This window comes from Poecile atricapillus, chromosome 2 (assembly GCF_030490865.1).
Source record: "Poecile atricapillus isolate bPoeAtr1 chromosome 2, bPoeAtr1.hap1, whole genome shotgun sequence".
NCBI lineage: Eukaryota > Metazoa > Chordata > Aves > Passeriformes > Paridae > Poecile > Poecile atricapillus.
Window position 1 is genome coordinate 127,233,704 of NC_081250.1, and position 21,074 is coordinate 127,254,777.

Sequence of the window (21,074 nt, forward strand, 5' to 3'; positions counted from 1 at the left end):
AAATGCTGTCATTACTTCCCCTGCCATGGGTTACAGGTGGGGTAATATCCAGCCTGAAACAATTTTGATTTGACCCTCAAGGTGCAGTTGTATTGCTCCCCTGGCTCAGCATAGCTTCCCAGTGGCTTGTGGCCAGTTCTTTGGAGACTCCCGGCCAGCCAGCCAAGAAACCAGCCAGCTAGCGACCTTCCTAGAGGAGGTAGGGGATGGCTGTTTTGGCAGCAAATATGCAGGCATCTTGTGCCTCATTGTGCAGCCTTCCAAGCCTTGCTGTGCCTGGAGCAGCATGGTATAGACAGGAATCATCTGGTGAGTACCAAGGTCTCATCAGCTTCTGCCCTCCTAGGAGAAGGGAGAAGGTCTCATAGCCACAGCCTTGTCCCACTAGCTGCCAACTCACAACTCTTGCTGCAGGCACATTTCAGCACCAGGGTCAATAGACTAGCCATGGTGCTTGCCTTCAGCCACACAACATATCAAACATGTTCGAAGCTCTGAGAAATGCATGAGTGTTTTTAGGTATGGGTGGCACACTGAGACAAACTATGGTTTCGAGGCAAGTTCTGGATACTGACTTTCAAGGACAGTGAAAGTCAAACCCTTCAAAAACCTTTCAGCTTTGCACATTAACTAATGTTCACACTAATTATTAGAAGGCTCTTATAGTTTGTGTACATATTTAGTAATAGAGATGAGCAGCAGAAAAATTCCAGCAAGCAAAAATGTTAAAAAAATAAAGCAATACAGAGACACTACTAAACCATCTAAGCTCCTTGAATAGGCCATGTTCTGCCAAAGACTACTACTTTGCTGCAGAAATATTTTCTCTATAGTCATTCTCAGATAACTTCCTGTTTATAATACAATTAAGTAATATGAAAGTTTTATTCAAGCTTTGTAATGTGCTTTCTCATTCTCCAGGCAGTACAGAGCATCCTTGCAAGCAGGGGTTAAATCTTGTACTTCCTTTTTGGCTTCTCTTCCAACAATAATAGATTAATTTTCTGGCTTTGACAGGAGGGAGTTGGATTTACTGGCTGGCAGTTGTGTAAGCATCAACTGTACTGGAACTACAGTGGGAGCAAGAAACAGGAAGAAACCAGTTGGTAAAACACAATCATAGGCTGGCAGGAATTCCGTGACTATTTGTCACTCCTTCCAAAGAGGGGAAAAACAGTTGGTGGCAGATATTCAGTGCCATCAAGTACCCAGAAGAGAGATTAAATATCTTTTTCTCCATGCCAGGATACTCAGAATTTTACTTCAATGCGGACCATGGCTACTTGGAGGGTCTGGTCCGAGGGTTCAAAGCTGGGATCTTGACAAGTGCGGACTATGTCAATTTAGCACAGTGTGAGACACTGGAAGGTAAGTCTGCTGGTTTATTTCATTTAGAAAGAAACACTGTTGCTGAGGCGTTTGAAGAAGGGAAGGGAAAAGACTGAACTACTACTGAGAGTTTTTCTTAAACCCAGAGATAACCTTGATGTCCTTTGAAGAACTGTTCTCATATTTAAGTTAATAGCTTTCCATAGCTTGTGATTTGTGTACAGGCTGTGATTTGCTAAGCAATACAGATGATGGGACTTTCTGGTTCACCAATAAGGTTTAGAAATCTCATCCACAGAGTTCTTATGGAGATTAGCAACCTTCTCACTTATTTTAACCATCCTATAGAACAGTTCAGCTTTGGAACTTCCATACCATTTCAGCTGTTTAAGATAGTTTCCAAAATCTTATTAAAAGCTTACTATTTGGCTCTGAGTTTTGCTACAAAATATATTATTTTAGTAATTTATTACTTCCTGAGTTTTAGGGTAGTGGTGGAGACTCGGCTTACCAGGAACAGAAAACTAGACTCCACAAAGATAAAACTTAGGGAAATAGAAAAAAAAACCAGAAAAGCTCTTTTCAAGGTGACTTTGCCACAGTAATAAAGAGAACACACAGTAGTTTCCAAAACAGCTTTCCATGGCCAAGACTGGTCACAGCCTGATGAAGACAGACTTGTACCAAAGAATCATGTAACGTACCTTTCGACACTTGGCAGGAAAAAAATGCAACAGAAAGAAATCACCTTTCTAAAGGAACATAAAGTTCATTTTCTTGACTGTAAAATGAAAGCTGTGAGCTTTGAGCTATCATGCACTCAATTTCTATAACATGCAGTCTATTAGATTAATTTGGAAAACGAAGAAGGGCAAGAAATAAGCTCACTCTATTTTGAGCTTTGGTTGATTTGTACCAGTGATGGGTTTGGGGTAAGAAAAAGTGAAGAATGATGATTCCCATATCCAACAGTGTTTTGAGGCTGTCTAAATTATTAATATAAATAATAACATAAGTCTAGGAAGGAAGATTGCTTGCCATTCATCTCTCAGATTAAAACAACTACATTTAAAGAAATGCACATAGACATTTACCTGTCCACAAGATAAAGTTCCTCTTATGGTTAAAGAAGAGATTATAATACAGGCAATGGAATTTAGACACTATTGAACTGACCAAATGCATGTGTCTACTTCTGCTGCTGATAACCTGGAGAGCTGTATCAGCTCTCCATTTAATACAGTGGCACTTTAGACACACAGAACAGATGTATACAACCACTCTGAGAACTGAAATCTATTCCTTATGTCAGCTGGACAAAATCAACTGTTTCTTTACCCTATTTGTTCCAACATTTGTGATCTGTGCAACTTACAGACTCTACAGAAACTCTGGATATTGTATTTAATTTTTCAAGTGAAAAAGTCCTGCTGCATAAGTATGACTTTGGGAAAAAGGCAACAGCTTCAAACATCTATAGAAGACATATAGGACACATTGGTAGAATAATTGAACTGTGTTGTCACTTCACTTCTCCCTGCAGACAAACTCAATAAATGATGTCATCCAAAGCTGCATGAAGGAAAAAACATCCCGGTAGCTTCTGAATAAGAAGAAAATATACAGAGTTAAAAACATAAGCAAAAGGGATTATTTGCGCCCTTCACAAAAGACTACTTTTGTGAAGTTAAGTTTAGAATAGCTAAAAAACCCCCTAAATTTTAAGTCATGCTACAAGAAAGTTATTTACCACCATGAACTAATTTTCAAGTATTTCTAAGATATATAAACCTTCAATACTTTTAAGAGCATGCAGCAGATGGACAGGTAACAACAGAGAGATAAAAACAATTCCTAATTAAAATTCATAATGGGAATATCACTTAGTTTTATTTTTGAAACTTATATTTTTAGTGTTCATTCAACTTTAGATTGCAAATTATTTCATCAATAGGAGTCACAGCCTTCATCATCCCTCCTACAAGCACATCTCTACTACCCACTATCACTTTCCCTTTTTCTCTATTCAGCTACATCTCTTTCACCATTGTAATTTTTGTCTACTTATTATAGGCAGCTAAGATTCCCATCATTTACCTACCAAATGTATTATTTATAATAAAAATATGAGAAATAATGGATTTCTACATGATGCTAAACACTTTTATCTCTCTGCACATGTAGGATGCTGTAGTGCTGAACTTTCATCATGAGTGTACAGCACACCAAACCCACAGGCCCCTACCTCTAAAGTAAATCTCATACATTGTCATTTATTTAAATTTGAAATACTCAGCAAGAGGATTTGTGCTGTAGTACTGTGATGTTTGCTCAGTAGTGCTATCATGCCTTCACATTAAAAGGTAATAAATTTACCCAGTTCTGCATTCTTTGGCTTAGCACCACACCACAAAAAACAGCCTAAGTTAAAAACACTATAAATATGCTAAAACAAACAAGCAGAAAACAAAAATCAAAACCACTCAAAGTAACCCATAAATAGAAACTAAAAGATCTTTTAATTTCAAAGTGGTTTTGGTATCTCTAGAGAGGAAACCATAATGTCAGTACTGAAGAACCACAAGAAAAACTGTAGATTAGTGCTTTAAATCTGCTTGATAATCACAGAGTAAGTGTAAAAGAGAGACAGGAAGAAAAAGAAGACTGCTAACAGATTAATGATACCACTGTATCCTCCAAATTCAGAGCCATACAGACAGGAGGAGAGACTCAGCTTCATTCAGACATCCTTTTTGGCTTGATTGAACTACTATGATTTCCATGGAGCTACCCCATGGGCTGCACGCTACTGGTTTGGTACCATCTGTTTCAAGGGAATGAGGTTCCCAGAGCAACACTGCTGACAGTTTTTGAAGTAGAATATGGGGGTGTGAGGGTGTGGGGGTGTCTAAATGCAGTGTTTTGTTCTTCTCTTGCCTTTTTTGTTTGATAGAAAGACTTCTGCTCCTTCTACTTTCTGTAGAAAATAAGGCTAGGTCACAGAAGGACAAGCATCACGACTCTGCTCCCAACAAAATCACTGAAATAAGTTTACTTAACTTACTAGAGCCAGCACATGATGGCTGAAATAACGATGTTAACTGAGAGAAAACTGCAGTAAATTGGTTATTGCTATCAAAGTGAGGAGTCAGAAAAGTTACCATGAACCTGATGCCAAGAGATGACGTTAACAGTTTGTTAAAGTTCTCACAATACTCTTTCTTTCTGATCAGGATCATTCCTGTCTTAATTGCATTCATCTTAAACTAGTCTCCCTCTGTGCATTAATTCATTTTAGTCATACTTTAGTTAATTGTGTTTGTTTGCTGTTCAGTTTTGAGCAAACTCATGAATATTTAAGGTCATACTTTTCCTATTAGTTGTTTTCCTGCATGTAATTTTATAAGAAAATAGACAATGCAGATGGATGACAATCAAAATGAATAGATGACAGCTGAAATACAGGAATTTTCCTTCCTAGGGATCTTTAGGACAAAGGTCAGAGTCTTGTCTAGGTCTCCAAGAGACCCTGAGAAAAAGGGGAGCTACCATAAATAAAAAGTTTTGGCAAACAGGGATGTCTGAGGCCCCTGTAATGCTCAGCCATCTACTCCTGCTGAGTCACCAAGTCATGTCACTAGTGCAAGTGTCTGACTGTGATAGTTCCCAGGCCTTATTTCTGCCAGCAGCAAAGAAAGGACTGTAATTTAGGACCACCAGTTCAGTCTGAGCCGCACTGAACTCTGTCTTGATGTGAACTCTGATTATGACATTTCTGATTGATCATATGGTATAGGAGTTTGTGGATGGTTGTTTTGACCAAGACCATAAGTTAGAGTTGAATATTTTTTCTTACATACAGTATGCATGCTGGCATTTATTTATTCAGTTAAAGAAATACATCTGTAAAGCAGGCTGTGTAATTGACAGGTTTATAAACCCAACATTCCTGGGTATAACATTTCCTCCATGGCTTTTGGAAGATGAGTAAGGCTATTTAATGTCTCATAGCTAATATTTTTCATTCCTAATATTAAGTCATGGTTTATGAAATCACTCAATCAATCAATCAGTCAGAGAATTGAGGAACAGTAACAAAGTCTTGTGAAACTACTCTTGATCAGCAGGTTTTTGTTTCTGTTCATCTTATGATGATGTTAATCACACTTCAGAATGGTCAGTACTTGGGGCTTATATTTGGGTTTTATAGTCTTCTTTAAGTAGTTAACCCCTGAAAACTACTGATTTGAAAGGCATTTACAGAGTCTGACTAAAGATAGGTATCTGTGGTTCTCCTGAAAAGGAATTGAGAAAAGTTGGAATTCATTTCTGAATCTAATATAGTATTATACTATATTAGTCTAATGTAGTATTATCTAATCTCAGCATATGCCAAGTATTTTTTTACTCTTTGCAACAACAACAACAAAAAAAAGTAGAAATGAACAGTTTTCACAGGAAATGTAGGTGTAAAATCAAAATATTAGTGACCTTTTAAAAACTTGGTCTTATATAGTTAGACTAATTTCTGGGTATAACTGGATTTTTGTTTCTCTCTTAACCTTGCTTACCTTTCCCTTTTTCTTCAATTGTGTTTCTCTTTTCATATTTGGATTCTCTTTCTCCCTTTCCTACATGGAATTCTGTACTGAAACTGTGACTTTTTGTAAGTGTGTTATGTGATTTGATATGGATTTGATGAATAGACTATATTTGGTGGATAAGGAACTGGCTGAGTTGTTGCATCCAGAGAGTAGCGGGCAATGCTTCAAAATCCAGATGGAGCTTGGTGATGAGCGGTGCCCCTGAAGGGTCCTTAGGGACTGCTGACCAAACCTTACTGTTCAATATCTTCTTCCAAGACGCAGACAGTGGGATCAAGCGCACCGTCAACAAGTTTGCAGGTGACACCAAACAGAGTGGTGCAGTTGACACAACTGAGGGACAGGATGTCATTTAGCAAAGCTGGAGGATGAGCCCATGGGAGTCTCACGAGAGTCAGTGAGGCCAAGTGTAAGGTCCTACACCTGGGTTGGGCAATCCCTGGTATCAACACAGGCTGGGGCAGGAAGGAATTGAGAGCAGACCTGTGGAAAAGGACTTGGATGTCTACTACTCTTGGATGAAAAGTCAGACATGAGCTGACAGCCCAGAAAATCAACAGTGTCTTTGGCTGCATCTAAATCATCTGAAGAGGGAAATGGTTCTTCCCCTCTACTCTGCCCTTGTGAGACCCTGCCTGCAGTAGTGTCCAGCCCTAGGGTCCCCAGCTCAGGAAGGACATGGACCTGTTGGAGTGAGTCCACAGTAGGGCCACTGAGACAGTCTGCACCTGGGGCTGGAACATCTCTCCTATGAGGAAAAGCTGAAAAACAGTTGGGGCTGTTGAGCCTGGGGAATATTCTAGGAAGACTTTATTACCAACTTTCAATACCTGAGGGGGGTTACAAGAAAGATAGGGACAAACTTTTTAATAGGGTCTCTAAAAATAGGACAAGGGACAATGGTTTTAAACTAAAAAAGAATAGATCCAGACTAAATATAAGGAAGAAATCTTTTAAAAGGAGAGTGGTGAAACACTGGAAGAGGTTGCCTAGAGATGTTGGAAGCATTCATGGCCAGACTGGACAGGACTCTGAGCAACCTTGAGTGGCAGCCAACTTGCATAGAAGACTCTATGAAGTTTATCTCAGTAAGCTACAGTGCTAAATGTAGGAGTCTGATTCACAATGTACCAGTTCTTTTGCTTTAAGTCTCAGTGTAGGCAGCCTTATTGCATGCTGAGGAGGTATATACATGGGGAAATAGGCAAAAGTAGCTGCATAAATGCTTACCTTGCTAATTGCAAATTAACTTCCTTACAGGTACACCCTTATTTCTATCAGTGGGAGTGTTGCTGTCCTTTTCCCTAATTATCAGTTCAGATTTCACAAAGAAACCTAATTATTATAAATGCCCAAATCATATAACAGTATCCCAATCTATAATTTACAATAATTTTAATACAACGTTTGAGCACAATTATGCATTGCAGTGGGGCCTTTTCTAAAAGGAAACATTACACTGCTTTGACCAGCAAGAACTGATTCAAATACTTGCTTATGCTTCATGCTAAAAGATGACTTGCAGATAAAATTTTTCATATTAATTCTATGATATGGTGAAAATTTATTTTAACTTTGTGGTCAAAACAACTCATTTTCCCCAGTCACCAGGATTGAGGAAATGTCACAATCACCCAAGTTTCTGGAACGGCTTCTTAGGATTTGCTAGTAGCAGCCATAAATCAGAGAAAGCCAAATCAGAAATGCTAAGAGAGTGTAAACTCTCCCCTTTCAAGTGCTCCACTACAGAATCCATTTGGAGTCCAAAATGTGTGCCAGGCAAGATGTGTTTTCTTCTCATCGGACAGCCTGATAACAGAAGATTATAATATTGAGATTTAGTTGTTTCATGGGAATATTTAAGATCTTACCAAAGTTAAGAGATGATTCCTATTAATGCAAAACAGTCCTCGAGAGTGCAGGAGACAAAACAACTAATGTACTGTAGTGGTGCAAATCAGTGAAATTGAAACATTGAACAAACCTGATAAGGGAGGGACTAGAGGCAGTAGGGAGTAACAGTCTACCTGGGATGCTGATGGTAAAACTTCTGACAAAAGCAGCAATTATTTGTTCATTCCTAGAGCATGCAGAAAGTCTTACTGGTAGAAGACGGTACAAATCAGTGTATCACTTTTGCATTTACACTATATTATATATAGTGTAATATATATTATATAATATAATATATTATGCAAAAAATTTTTCAATAGAGTATGATCAGTTGCTTAATATAAAAATGTATTAGAAATTAACTTTTTTAAAAAAAAATTTGGTTGCAGACAATATGAAAATTTATTCTCATAGACTTTCCTGAATTCAATTCCAGATCTGAAGTTACATCTACAGACTACAGACTATGGCAACTTCTTGGCTAATGAAACTGGCCCTCTCACTATTTCCACCATTGATGAAAAACTGAAAACAAAACTACTCACAGAATTTCATTACTTTAGAAACCATGCTTTTGAACCACTTGCCACGTTTCTGAATTTTGTCACGTAAGTAATATTACCACATAGCTTACCACACAGTAGTAGAAAAAGCAGTTAAAATAGAGTAAATTCAACATATTGGAATTTCTATTCAGTTTTAAAAACTGCAAAATTACTTTGATACTGCTACATTTGCATACTTTACTTGCTAATATAAATTCTGAAACTGTATGTGTATATGAAGAGCTGTTGTCTTTGCAACTAATTATTTTAAAGAACAGAAGCAGAATTTTTTATGTGATCAATGGCAGAAGAAGTGGTAGAGATTAATTAATTAAAAATGCTTAAAATTTTCTAACACTGTTTAAGTCAGAGAACTTGAAAAACTACATTTGGGGGGGGTGATGATTCATGCAAGATTAATGATTTAATGATGTACAGGGAAGTGATTTAATTCCTAGGCATTTGGCAAGTTGTAGACCTTTTTTAAAGGGGGAAACACAATACATCCTACACCTACCATAATTTTTATACTATTTGAAGCAAATAAATACAAACCAGGAAGGCTTTATACGGCATATTGCAAGGTACTTAGATCCAAGTAGCTTTTTTTGAAAGTTCAGCTGCAGTTTGATGCCAGATGAAGAGAAAACTCTGATCTCAATACCCTCATAAATAGATTAAATTTTCAAATGAATAGCTTAAACAACTTCTAAAACGGGGATCTGCTTTATAAAAGTATAACATGGATTAGCAAAATACCAGAATGATATTTTACCTAGCTATTTACTCCCCTTGATCTTATACTTTTAACATATTTTAACAAGAACAATTAACTGTTCAAGTAACTTTCAAGGAACATTTTTATTATAACAGTGGAAAAGAAAGTATCCTCATTTTTTTTTCTGGTCATGTGTAGCTGACCACTTTTAGGCTAATATATTAACAGGATCTTAAAGGCTGTCATAGGATCCTGTGACCTGTAGGCATAAGTTTACATTTTGTTTCAGGGAAATTAAATTGAAAGCATGAAAGTTATGGCAGCTCTTTTCTCACACTCACTGACATAGATGTGCATGCACAACCTTTGCACACTGTTGGGTTTTTTTAAATAATGGAAAACTGGTTAAAGATATTTCACACAGATCATTGAACTACATTCCACCAATCCTCAAGCCCTCTTCACAGGTTTTGAGTGAGAACATATTAATCTATGTTTCTAGCTGTGTTCTTAGTCACCAATGCAAACTCAAGACTGCCATTCAAGGGAATAATGTTCCCTTCCAAGTCACTGACAAGACCCTTATCAGTCTCTTTGACACTAAAACTATTACAAAGCTGATAGAAAACTTCTACTTCAAAGAAAACTTTAAGTAGTAGAGAAGAAATCTCTAAGAGCCTGTTCTTAGCTCCCTCATGGGAGGATGTTTAAAGCCGAGTGAGAAGAAAACCTTAAGACTGGATCATCTGCATAAATTCTGCAGTTTTAATGCAGAGATTCCCATGTACTTGTTTTTCCAGGTGGTATTTTATATGAAATAAAAAATCCCAAACTAGAAAAGTTGATAGGTCAGGTGATTTGCTTTGGATACCACTCATTGTCACTTGTTAAAATGAATCTACATCTCTCAGCTGCTATGCTTATTATACTCAAATGTCAGTACCACCTTCTTTAAAGTGTCCATTTCCTAAATCAGTCACGTGGTTTAAAACTAGTGCTGTGTTATCTACTTGTTATTTAAAAACTTCTGTTGATTTTTGATGAGCTATTGATACAGAATGATTATACATTCCTGATAATACTTTGGTATTATGGCTAATTTTCAAAAATTTGGGGTTTTTATTTTTTCAAGTGAAAGTTGATTATAAAAATAATTTATTTTTACTTTTTCTTTCCAATACAGATACAGCTATATGATTGACAATGTCATTCTTTTAATAACTGGCACATTACATCAGCGAGCCATAGCTGAACTTGTTCCCAAGTGCCATCCACTGGGGAGTTTTGAGCAAATGGAAGCAGTCAGCATTGCCTCAAACCCCACTGAACTCTTCAATGCAATTTTGGTTGACACACCATTAGGTAAAAACACTAAATTATTTCTTATTTTTTTCTTAAAGCTACTAATCCTGTATTCCTTAGAACAGGATGTTTCCCACTGGATGTGCTGTGTTTTGATAGTACAAATCTTGAACAGTGGATCAAACACTTTTCAAGTGGTGTTCAGGACATATTCCATTAACATTTATTTATAGCTTCTACATCCACCTTGGGTAGCTGACACAGAGATAAGAAGTGCAATGTATATATTTTATATTCAAAGTAGTTACTGATTTAAAACAGCTATATTTTTATTTCAACACCTACATTTTATTAAAAATATATCTTCACTAAGGATCAAGGAGACAGCTACTAATGAATATTAGATGTTGTGGCAGAACATAGATTCCCTCTTGAGATTTGGGCATGGTTCAAATATAAAGAAAAATCCTATTTTGAAGAACTAAATCTAAGAGCAAAGCAGAGTAAAGTATGGGAATGTCACATTATGAAATTAAGATGAAACTCTGCTCAATGTGATGCAGCAGCCAACACAAACAAAACCTAATCAGCTGTGAAGGGCACTGAGAATAAGATGGAACTGGGTGGATTTGAATGTATATTAAACAATTATGTGCCCTCATTGCTCTCAGTACTGTGAGAGGTTCTGGGTTCTGCTTTTCAAGAAGGTCTGGTACATTGGCCCCAGACAGGAAAAAAATTCTCACCCAGCCACATGCTCACCTTTACTCTCAGCACAATGAGGAGGAGAAAAAGGTGGAAAAAGGAGATTGTGGGCTGAGGTCACCCACAAAGTACCATTGCAGGCAAAACCAGACTAAACCTGAAGGGAAATTAACTTGATTTATTACTGATTAATATATGTATGACATAATTAATTACTGATCCAGATATAAGGAAACAAACAGAAAACAATGAAACATTTGGACACTTGGGGAAAATACCTTTCCTCCAGCTTTTGCTGCTCCTTCATGCCAGGCTCCTCTTCTCTGCCTCGCTGCTACCCCAGCAGGTCACACTGCATCCCTCCAGACAGGCAGGATGTGTCACAAGGAGCAGGGGGAATTTAGAAGCATAGAATCATAGAATGATTTGAGTAGAAAGTGAGCTAAAAGATCATCTAGCTCCAGCCCTGCTGCCATGGGCAAGGACACCTCTCACTAGACCAGGTGGCTTAGAGCCCCATCCAACCAAGCCTTGGAGAATTCCAGGGACGGGGCATCCACAACTTCCCTGGGAAACCTGTTTCAGTGCTTCACCCTCACAGTAAAGAATTTCTTCCTAATATCTAATCTAAACTTCCCTCTTTCAGTTTAAATCCATTCCCCCTTGTCCTAGCATTACATGCCCTGGTAAAAAGTCCCAATTTGTTTTTCAGGTACACCCCTTCAGCCATACCTGTTCAACTGAGGGGGTTGGCTGTGCCCTGTGGTGGGTCCCCACTGGAGCTGGCTGTGTCCAGCACAGCACAGTCCTGCCTCTCCCTCCCAGAGCCCACCCTGCAGCACACTCCCACCAGTGCCTGGGCACTGGCACACTGTTCAGTGAAATCAGAGAAGGGACAGAGCAGGACAGCTAAAATGAACAGTGCTGCCATGTGTAGACAGAATAAAAAGTCCAGGCTGCAGTCTGGAGTGGACAAAGCTGATGAGAGATATGGACACTGTTCACAGATTCCTGAGAGCAGTGGTTTGTTCACAGTGAGTTATGAACTGCTGCTCACCAAATCCTTCAGAAGACCAAATCCCAGCAGAAAACTAATTTTAAAAGGTAAACTAAACCACTGTTTTCACACAGGTTGTAGTAAATTTCTGGACTTTTTTTTTTTTTCTTCTGAATTAGTTTGTAAAAGAAGAGAGCAGTATCGATTATTTAAAGTCATGGGACAAATTTGTGAGCAATAAATCTATAAGGAGATACTGAAGGGAACTCTCAGGGCCCCACTTTCTGATATTCTCCATTCAAAAATCTGGATGATGGAAAAGTAAGAAGGGATAAGGCCACAAAACATGGCGGGGCTCACATCCTCTCTGTAAATACCATCTTCCATTGCCACTGCTTGGGAAAACAGTCACTTAGTACTGCTCTGCAGCACTGGGAGAGCTCAGGGACAGTGAGAGGCACACGTTGGTTATGAATATCATATTTTAAATGGGCCAGCTGCACAAGTGAAATTCATCCACTGCCTCCCTGCTCCAAAGCTTGCTCTTTAGTCAGTTCGGCAGAGGATCCATAAGCACAGATGGTCAAGGTCAAAGCATGTGCCCTTTATCAGCTGCAACCTGTTGCCTTTCCCACACTACATACACAAAGAAGAAAAGGGAAAATAGGAAGGGGGATTCTTCTTGAAAATTGCAGAATAGCTGCATGATTTCAGACAAAAATTATTTTTCATGTCCCTCACTAGAAAATCTCCACAATAACCAAATGTATACTTCAGAGAAGATTAGGGCTTTCATTAGCATTCCCCTCTGATTCTCTCGGGAGACATGGACTCTGGCTGCAGCACTGATTGATTCCCCTCACTGCAGATTCTCATTAAAAAGGAGGGGATAGGAGGATAAGGGGAAAAGCAAGAGGATTTTTCTTCCTCTCTATTATATCACCCTTTCAACAACAGAACCCTCGGATCCTTGTTCACACACTGGTGAGCAATAGACAGGAGATGCATACTATCGACATGCAGATTTATACTGCTATATTATAAACTCTGCTTTCAGCTGCTTTTTTTCAAGACTGCCTGTCTGAAAACGACTTGGATGAGATGAACATTGAAATAATGCGCAACAAACTGTACAAGGCAAGTTTTTGCAACAAAATGATAATATCTGGGGTTTATCAAGTGTCTCAGCAAAGCAGGTCAGTATCATTAACCCTGTTTTATGGATGGGGAAACAGAAGTATGGTGAGATAAAACAAGCTGTCTGAGGTCATCTGGTTGATTTCAAGCCCAGGAATGAAACCCAGCTACTTTCATTTCTACTCCACTGTTAGGGGACTTTTCAAATTTTAGGTCTGCATCCAAATACTAATTGAATATCTCATTAATGAAAATGCTCTAGATGTCAGGCTAATATCCAGATCCAGATTTGTTTATGAATAACTCAGTTATCCACCGAATGCCAGAGAACTCTTAGCTCCTGAGTGAGCCCAGGCAAGCTTTTGGCTAATATTTATCTTTATTTATATAAGGAAGATGAGATTTTCAAAGGGTCTAATGGTTTTGAGTTTAGGTAACATGATTTTTACTTAAGGATTTTGTATCATTTTCTTCCTTTTAAAATATTTTTATCATTATTACAGCACAGTGCTGCAAGGATATGCATCTAACATGCCTAGCATTTTCAAAGTACTTTACAAATCTTAGCACAGAGGTCACTACTCCTAGAATGGTCTCTTTAAAGACTATACATACTCCAAACCATTAACAGTAGCTCCTGGCACATTCTCTTCAAAATCCTAATCATCTTCCTTTAACAATGGCTTCACCAGATTGCAGGAAGTATTTTTACAGTGATCTGATTGCACTAGAGGAAAAGAAAATAAAATTCTGTTTGTCTTACAAATGATATTTATAAATTCCAAAGCTGATTTTTAATTCTTAAAACTTTTACTAATTCTCTCATTCAATACAACATCAATCATGCTTATGTATTTTAATTTTTTCATGTATTTTAATTCTTTCACAGTACTACTATACTAGACACTTTTTCTAATTTGGTAAGATAAATATTTGATTTTATATCCTGTGTGGATGACCAAATATTAACATTTATCAAATGAGTTTTTTTCTTCTTTCTCATCTAAATATTAGGGGGATCATTCTGCAAACACTATTAAATTATTAATAGATAATTTCTCCTTTACTTCAGCTGTCAATGTGATCAATTGCTTCTGCTCTACTATCAGATAGCACTATACAGAGCCTAATGCATAATTCTATGCAGTAGATCCCCTGTGAGATGTCTCTACTTAAAATTCACTTAATTGCATAGTTAGTGACAGCTCCTAACAAGATTGTGTGAAGTTGTAGCAAATGCATTTTAACATAAATGCTCTCTACTCCAGTATTTTGGGAGATTGAGAGGAAGGGAGAACAGCATCTCTGAGATATTTTGTGTCCTTCCTGCACAGGTGTTTTGAAATGGGTGCAGATGCCAGGATCCTTAATAGACCAGAGGGCTCTGCAGACCAGTATTACAGAAGCTTTGTCTGCTGCTCTGTCCTAATCCAGGGTTTAGGGTAGAGCAGCAGGGATTAGTTTGTGTATCCTCATCCTGCTGGCCCAACAGCCGTGGCATATGCCCAAATCCCCTCCTCCACACACTATAAATGAAGAGTTTCCTTCAGCCATCTGCTTATTATGCAGTGGAAGCTCAATGGAGCTCAAAAAGTTCCTTCTTTAGAGAGCAAGTAAAACAAAATATTTGTCTTATTACAATTTCTGAAAACATTTGATCTCAAATTGTAATAACAAGACATTTGCATTTGAATATTTCAACTTTCATTTGAACTAAGTAATTAAACACATACTTAAATTTAAATTCATAGTTAGAATTAACAAAGTTAATGGAAGCATTTAAAAATTAGGTTCATGGCTATGTGGAATCCTGGTCCAGGTCTTAAGCAGCATTTAAAATATTTTTTTCCTTTCATGTAGTCTTACCTTGAGGCATTTTATAAGTTTTGTGAAAAACAAGGTGGTACTACAGCAGAAATCATGAGACCTATTCTTGAGGTAAGAAACATTCAGTCTTTATACATTAAAGTACTCCACAATGTTGTCATCATTATCTCACTTTGTTTTTCCTGTTCAATCTCCCTTCATTTGCAAAGGTATCTATCAAATGTTTTCTTCTCCTCTGTTTTTCTAAGATGTAATGAATAGTGAATTCAAGGATGACTTTTACCTTTTGACTAGAGAAGCAGCTAGACCATTACTAGGGAGGAGCCAGTCTCAGTTAATATTTTTCTGTAGCAGAGAGCAGAACAGAATAAATGGTTCACTAATCTCAAACTCTTGCCCTTTCACATTTCTCTACATTATGTAGAAAAAACCAAAAATGTTGATTATTGAGTTTGGGATAGCTAAACCCTGGCATTGCTGTATCTATTTACTGATCAATAATCAAGTTTCATGTCACTGTTAAGTTTGTTCACTCTCCTATTAAAATCAGTGGTTGAGGGTTGGAGTTGAGTGACCTTTGGAATTTGTGTCATATAAAAAGTAGAATGTTCTGTGCTATATTTTTGTCTCAGCTCAGAAAAGTTTAATATGTTTTCCATAGCATACAAAGTTCCTAATGTCCTCCCAACAAAGCACACATGCACCTAGCAAATGATATTTTTGTCTCTGTTATTTTAATAAAAGATGCAGAAATTTCTAAAATTGAGTTCTCAGCATTCACGTCTCCTTTTCTTTTTTTCTCACTTAGTCTATCACAATTCTTTGCAGAGGCTGACAGCCAGACCACCCACTTGCTTCCACGAGTCTTTTTTTTTTCTGGATAAGCAATTTTACACCCTGGAAACCAAAAAAATTCACTGAGGTCTGATGACATCATACTAAAAGTTTGCATTTGGAAATGAGATAATAACACTGGGAGTTCATCCCTGAGGAAAGAATATGTCTGAATTACATTTTACAAAACAATATCCTAAAAGAGATTGCAATTTCCTATTTTAATTAAGCAGGTCACAGTGTTTCAATTTATGCTCTAAACAAAATGCTTCTAATCAAGTTAAATTGAATAGAAATTAAGTATTTTGACTTTCCTTAAAAATAAAAATCAAGAGATTGGCTGGCAGAGATAAAGACATTTTCCATAGTTGATTCAGATTTTTCAGAAAGTTCATTTTTAAATAGAAATTCATGCTCAGAGCAGATTAGTTACTAATGTTAGTTTAAGCATGTTGTAAAACTCCCCTTGTATCAGTGGTAATAATTTAGCCTATGATAAGCTTCTTTAAAATCCCTATCTAATGTCAATCGGCCAGGAGGATAAACTTTTCTATGGAAGATTTCCTTTTCTATAACATTGTATTAACCTGAAGAGACACATAGAACAGACTGCTAATGGTTGGATTCCACCCCCCCCAAAAAAAAAAAAAGAAAAAAAAAAAGAAGCAAAAAACCCCACAAGTTTAATTGTTCAAAACAAGACTTGCTATTTATTTTGCAATCTTACTACAAAACCTACCAACCTGATCCTACAGAATGAGGCTGAGGTATTTAGCTCCCCAGCTCCTTGAGCACCATGCGGGGTGCCAAACAGTAAGAGTACTGACGATCTCTTTTCCACCATGGACAATACACACTGCATGTTCAGCCCTCAATCTGGCAAGAAACTGCAGGACTGCCCTGCACTGCAGCTGGAGCTGTGACTGTTGGCACGGCCCCATGCTAAATTCTGAACCAGCAGCCTCCCCCATGGCAACATGCATTAAGGAAATGATCATCCTCTGATGCCACCTCTACCTGCAGCAATCAGATGGGCTGCCACCAAGTAATTGCCTCATGGCCTTACTCTCTCTGGAGAACCTCATGTGCCAATAATTTGATGAATTGAGAGGTCTGTATGAATGGTAATTGTCCTGCAAATTTTCTCAAATTGGAAGCCACCAGAAGCAGAACCAACACCTGCTACCATTAGTTGCAATTGCCTCTAATGTTTTCTACCAACAAAATAAGACACATCCAACAGCTAGATTCTACATGACTTTACCAAGTCAAAAAAAGAAGGCATTTGTCCTAAAATGGTTTCAGTAGGTCTAATAGGCCTATTTTTATGAATAAGGGAGGTGAAATTTGGCCCTATTATTCATTAGCTAGAAATATTTTCAAGTACCCTTATTTTCTTCTCATTGCTCCTTTACTGTTTACTCCCTTTCCTTACTTCAAAGTCAGTGCCAGTGGGTAGCGAGTTCCTGGTATTGTGCATAAACACAAAAGTGTTTATGGCTAAAGTGGCAGATTTTTGCTGCAAATGCAGCCTTGTTATTCCAATGAAAAGAGCACCTCTCTGCTTAAACTAGCTCAAATATTCACAGCATAAGAAATTTTGTAAGCTGCCTAAAACATGCATATACTATGTATAATTCACTTGGGAAGATTTTCCCTGTGTAATCCCTGCAATTAGCAAGGGATCTGCTGTTCTTAAAACATGAAAGTAAGGAATAAAGGAAAGAATTAAAACCATAGTCAATTTAGATCTCAGGGCAGAAGAAAATATTGTTTTTATTTATTATTGCATTTTTAATTCATACTGTAAGAATAGTAAGTGAAGTTTTGCCTTGTACAAAACAAGAAGCCAAGACCTTGACAATGGATTGCCTTTCAGTCTTCTGCTAAAGTGAAAATATAGATATTACAGACATCTAAACCTGACAGAAGAAATATAGCTTTTGATTCTACATATTGAAAATTAACTGTTATCTGAAGCACTTAAAATGTGGCAAGTAAACAGCCCCCTTCTCCTTATCAAATTATAATTTTAAATATGTGCACTGAGAAACTTTTTTTTTAGGATTTTCATTCAACCTTTACTATCAACACCACTTTGAGTTACAAGCAGTAGTGTTGATTCTTGGTCCTTTCCTTTTTTAGTTTTATTTATAAGATCATTATTTCATAATCTTACACGTGAGGGTGTGAAGATATTTTTTCTTGTCAACATCTGGGTAACTAAGCAGAGAAATGAGGAAGCAGCAGAAATTTTGCTTTTAGAAAAAAATCACAGAATAAAAGCTGTGGTTGCAAAATCTTGTTTGATTTTCTAGTTAAAGTTTAACGCATATTTGCAAAGAAGAATTTGCAATTTAAAAGTAAGGTACATTTCCAATGCTCTCAAGTCGGCATTTAAAAAAAGAAAATAAATTTCCATAGTTTGACTTACTAAAAAACCACCAAATATACCCACCCTAATTTAGAATGGGATGTCTAATAACACCTCTTTATTCTTCGTTTTGCATATTAAGTTTGAGGCAGACAGGCGTGCCTTTATCATCACCATTAATTCATTTGGCACTGAGCTGAGTAAAGATGACCGAGAGAAGCTGTATCCAACCTGTGGGAAACTGTATCCAGAGGGCTTGCACCTGTTGGCCAATGCAGAAGACTACGAGCAAGTGAAGTGTGTTGCAGAATATTACGCAGTATGTAAACTAATTTATTAAAACAAAAAACCAAAATACAAATACTTAATTAACATCTCCTGACATCAGCAAAATTTTGAAGAACATAGACATAAGTTAAAAGAATTTCTGAGAGAGATAAAACATCAGCCGAGGTACTAAAGCTCTCACAAAAATGTGCATGGGATCAAAGACTTTTGATATGAAGAGATAAGATTAAAACAAGACGTTATTATATTAGTGCAGTACAAAGTTCCTCTTACAAGGATGTTTAAGTAAGACCAAATCACATCCTAGTAAATAGAACTCTTCCTACTCCATTAACTCTTCCCAAACTGAGTTTCACTTCATTGCTGCTGCCTCCAAGATTTTGGAGCATAGCCATCCATTTTTAAACTGAGCTGACCCAACAATTCATGTCACAGATTAGTTAAACCTGTTTTATTGCCAGTATACCACAAAATTTCCCTTCTGAAAAGTTTTCCCTAAATCACTAATTGATTCAACAAAGTAGTTGAAAATGTTAATATTGATGCAAATAGTGCTGTCATTAAACATTAGTTAATCTGGAGCACTTGGTCTATTAATTAACTGTTGTACTCTGTCTAACTACAATATTTAATCTACTGCTAAGTAGGTACACAAAAAATGTCTGGTCTAGTACTTTTTCCACAAGAAAACCCACAAAGATGGAGCTGTACATCTGCTCCTATATAGCAGAAGATTTTAATAATGAGTTACCATGTCAGTGAGGTATGGAGCAAGACTATTCATGAGATGGTGGGTTATTTAGATGAATTTTGGGACAATTGTGGTAGGCCTCTACTACGCTCCTGCTTTAAGGGAAAAACAAACCAAAAACACAGAGAAGGAAATTACACAGAAACGTAACACCTAAGAAATCAAGTCAAGTGTATCTGCACAGGATATTCCAGGATGACAAATCAGACTGATGGATTTGGATACAATATTAATGCAGGTAAAGCAAATCCAGCTGACTACAGGAAATAAAAGGAGCAGTCATGTGATGATCAGAGTTCAACGTTTTGGCTCCATTTAGAGCTCTGGCTCTGATGGATACTATTTGTACAAGAAGGTCAGTGCTCTCTGTCCAAAGGAGAGAAAGGTTACATGTCATTCTACAATAAGTCTCTTTTAGTGCCTTCAGTAAATTACTTTAAATTGTTGGAAATGATGATAAGAACTACAAGAAAAAATGTGATTTTTCTTTCTTTTGCTGACTATATGCTTTTAATTTCTGATTTATGTAGAATTGTAATCTATGCAGGAGGTCTTCTATGCAGAAAGATTACTTAATGAAGATTAATTTATAGATTAATGTAAGGTGCCTGTGCTGCACAGAATGCAAAAGTACCTTATTTCCATGGAGTGGTTTACTGTGCTTTTAGGAATACAAGGCTGTGTTTGAAGGTGTAGGGAGTGGCACCGGAGAAAAGACACTGGAAGACGCATTTTTTGAGCATGAGGTAAAATTTCTAACCTTAAAATACAAAAATGAATGTTACTCACATAGAATAATAATTAACACAAGAATAAGATACCAGGCTTTTGATTCTACTGTACTGCTTTCTATTCAAGAACATGGATTTTCTATGGCTGTCAACATTTGGCTGAATCAAAATAGAAGGATTTACCTTTTTAAGTAAAATTAATCCCTTAACATTCTTCTGAAGACTCTTTACAGAACTATCAATCCTGATAGCCTATCCAAAAGCCACCTCATAAACACCACTTAATGAAATTTCTTTTGAGTAATCTACTACAGAAGGTATTACACCATTGTCTTTTATTTCCTGTAATGTTGCTGTAGTCTACTACCAAAATTAATCCACAAATGACATTTCAATTACATTGATACTCAAGAGATTGCTAAATATAATCATGTTTGCAAAGCTTCAAGAAATCTTGAACATAAAAGCTACCATATAAAAATCCCATTCACCTCCCTTCATATTTTATCTTAACACTTGTTTCATCCTTTCTACAGGTAAAGCTGAATGTGCTTGCATTCAACAACCAGTTTCATTTTGGAGTATTTTATGCCTATGTGAAGTTAAAGGAGCAAGAATGCAGGAATATTGTATGGATTGCTGAATGCATTTCTCAGAGACACAGAACCAAAATTAACAACTACATTCCAATTTTCTAAATCTGAGAATCTATAATGCTTGAAAAGATGCATCATTTCATAGAAAAGAAGAAAAATCTTGTTTCAAAAATTAACTCTTATCAGGTGTTTTAAATTGTATTAATGAGCCTCCTCAGATACATCAGTGTAGGAAAAAAAGTAATAAAATTAGAGACATGAGTACTTCATAAGGAAATACTAATGGGTTTAGTCACAAAATTGTTGGTAGATTTGTTCCCCACTGTGCCTATTTTAATTTAATTGATCAATAAAAACCTCCTGCAAGGTCTTACATATATAGTCTTTCTCTTTTGTGGAACCAAGATTTTTATCAATGACATTTGAAAAGCTCTTTAATGTTT

The 21,074-nt window shown here is 36.9% G+C and overlaps 1 protein-coding gene and 1 long non-coding RNA gene across 4 annotated transcripts in view; one reads left to right on the forward strand and one right to left on the reverse strand.

Annotated features, from left to right (window-relative positions):
• The window catches only part of LOC131576661 (uncharacterized), an 82,746-nt gene that overhangs the window by 60,149 nt on the left and 1,523 nt on the right, over window positions 1-21,074 (reverse strand). The gene's annotated exons all lie outside the window — the stretch shown is intronic.
• Window positions 1,063-21,024, forward strand: ATP6V0D2 (ATPase H+ transporting V0 subunit d2). Of its 3 annotated transcripts, XM_058833585.1 has the most exons (8): window positions 1,065-1,368; window positions 8,263-8,434; window positions 10,273-10,451; window positions 13,151-13,230; window positions 15,091-15,168; window positions 18,408-18,584; window positions 19,973-20,050; window positions 20,572-21,024. In XM_058833585.1, exons 1-8 carry the CDS (start codon window positions 1,239-1,241, stop codon window positions 20,731-20,733), a joined length of 1,056 nt encoding a protein of 351 aa, XP_058689568.1. In that variant the 5' UTR covers window positions 1,065-1,238; the 3' UTR covers window positions 20,734-21,024. The 3 variants fall into 3 exon arrangements, with proteins under 3 accessions (XP_058689570.1, XP_058689569.1, XP_058689568.1); XM_058833587.1 differs by lacking the exon at window positions 19,973-20,050 and having other exon boundaries at window positions 1,063-1,368; XM_058833586.1 differs by lacking the exon at window positions 15,091-15,168 and having other exon boundaries at window positions 1,064-1,368.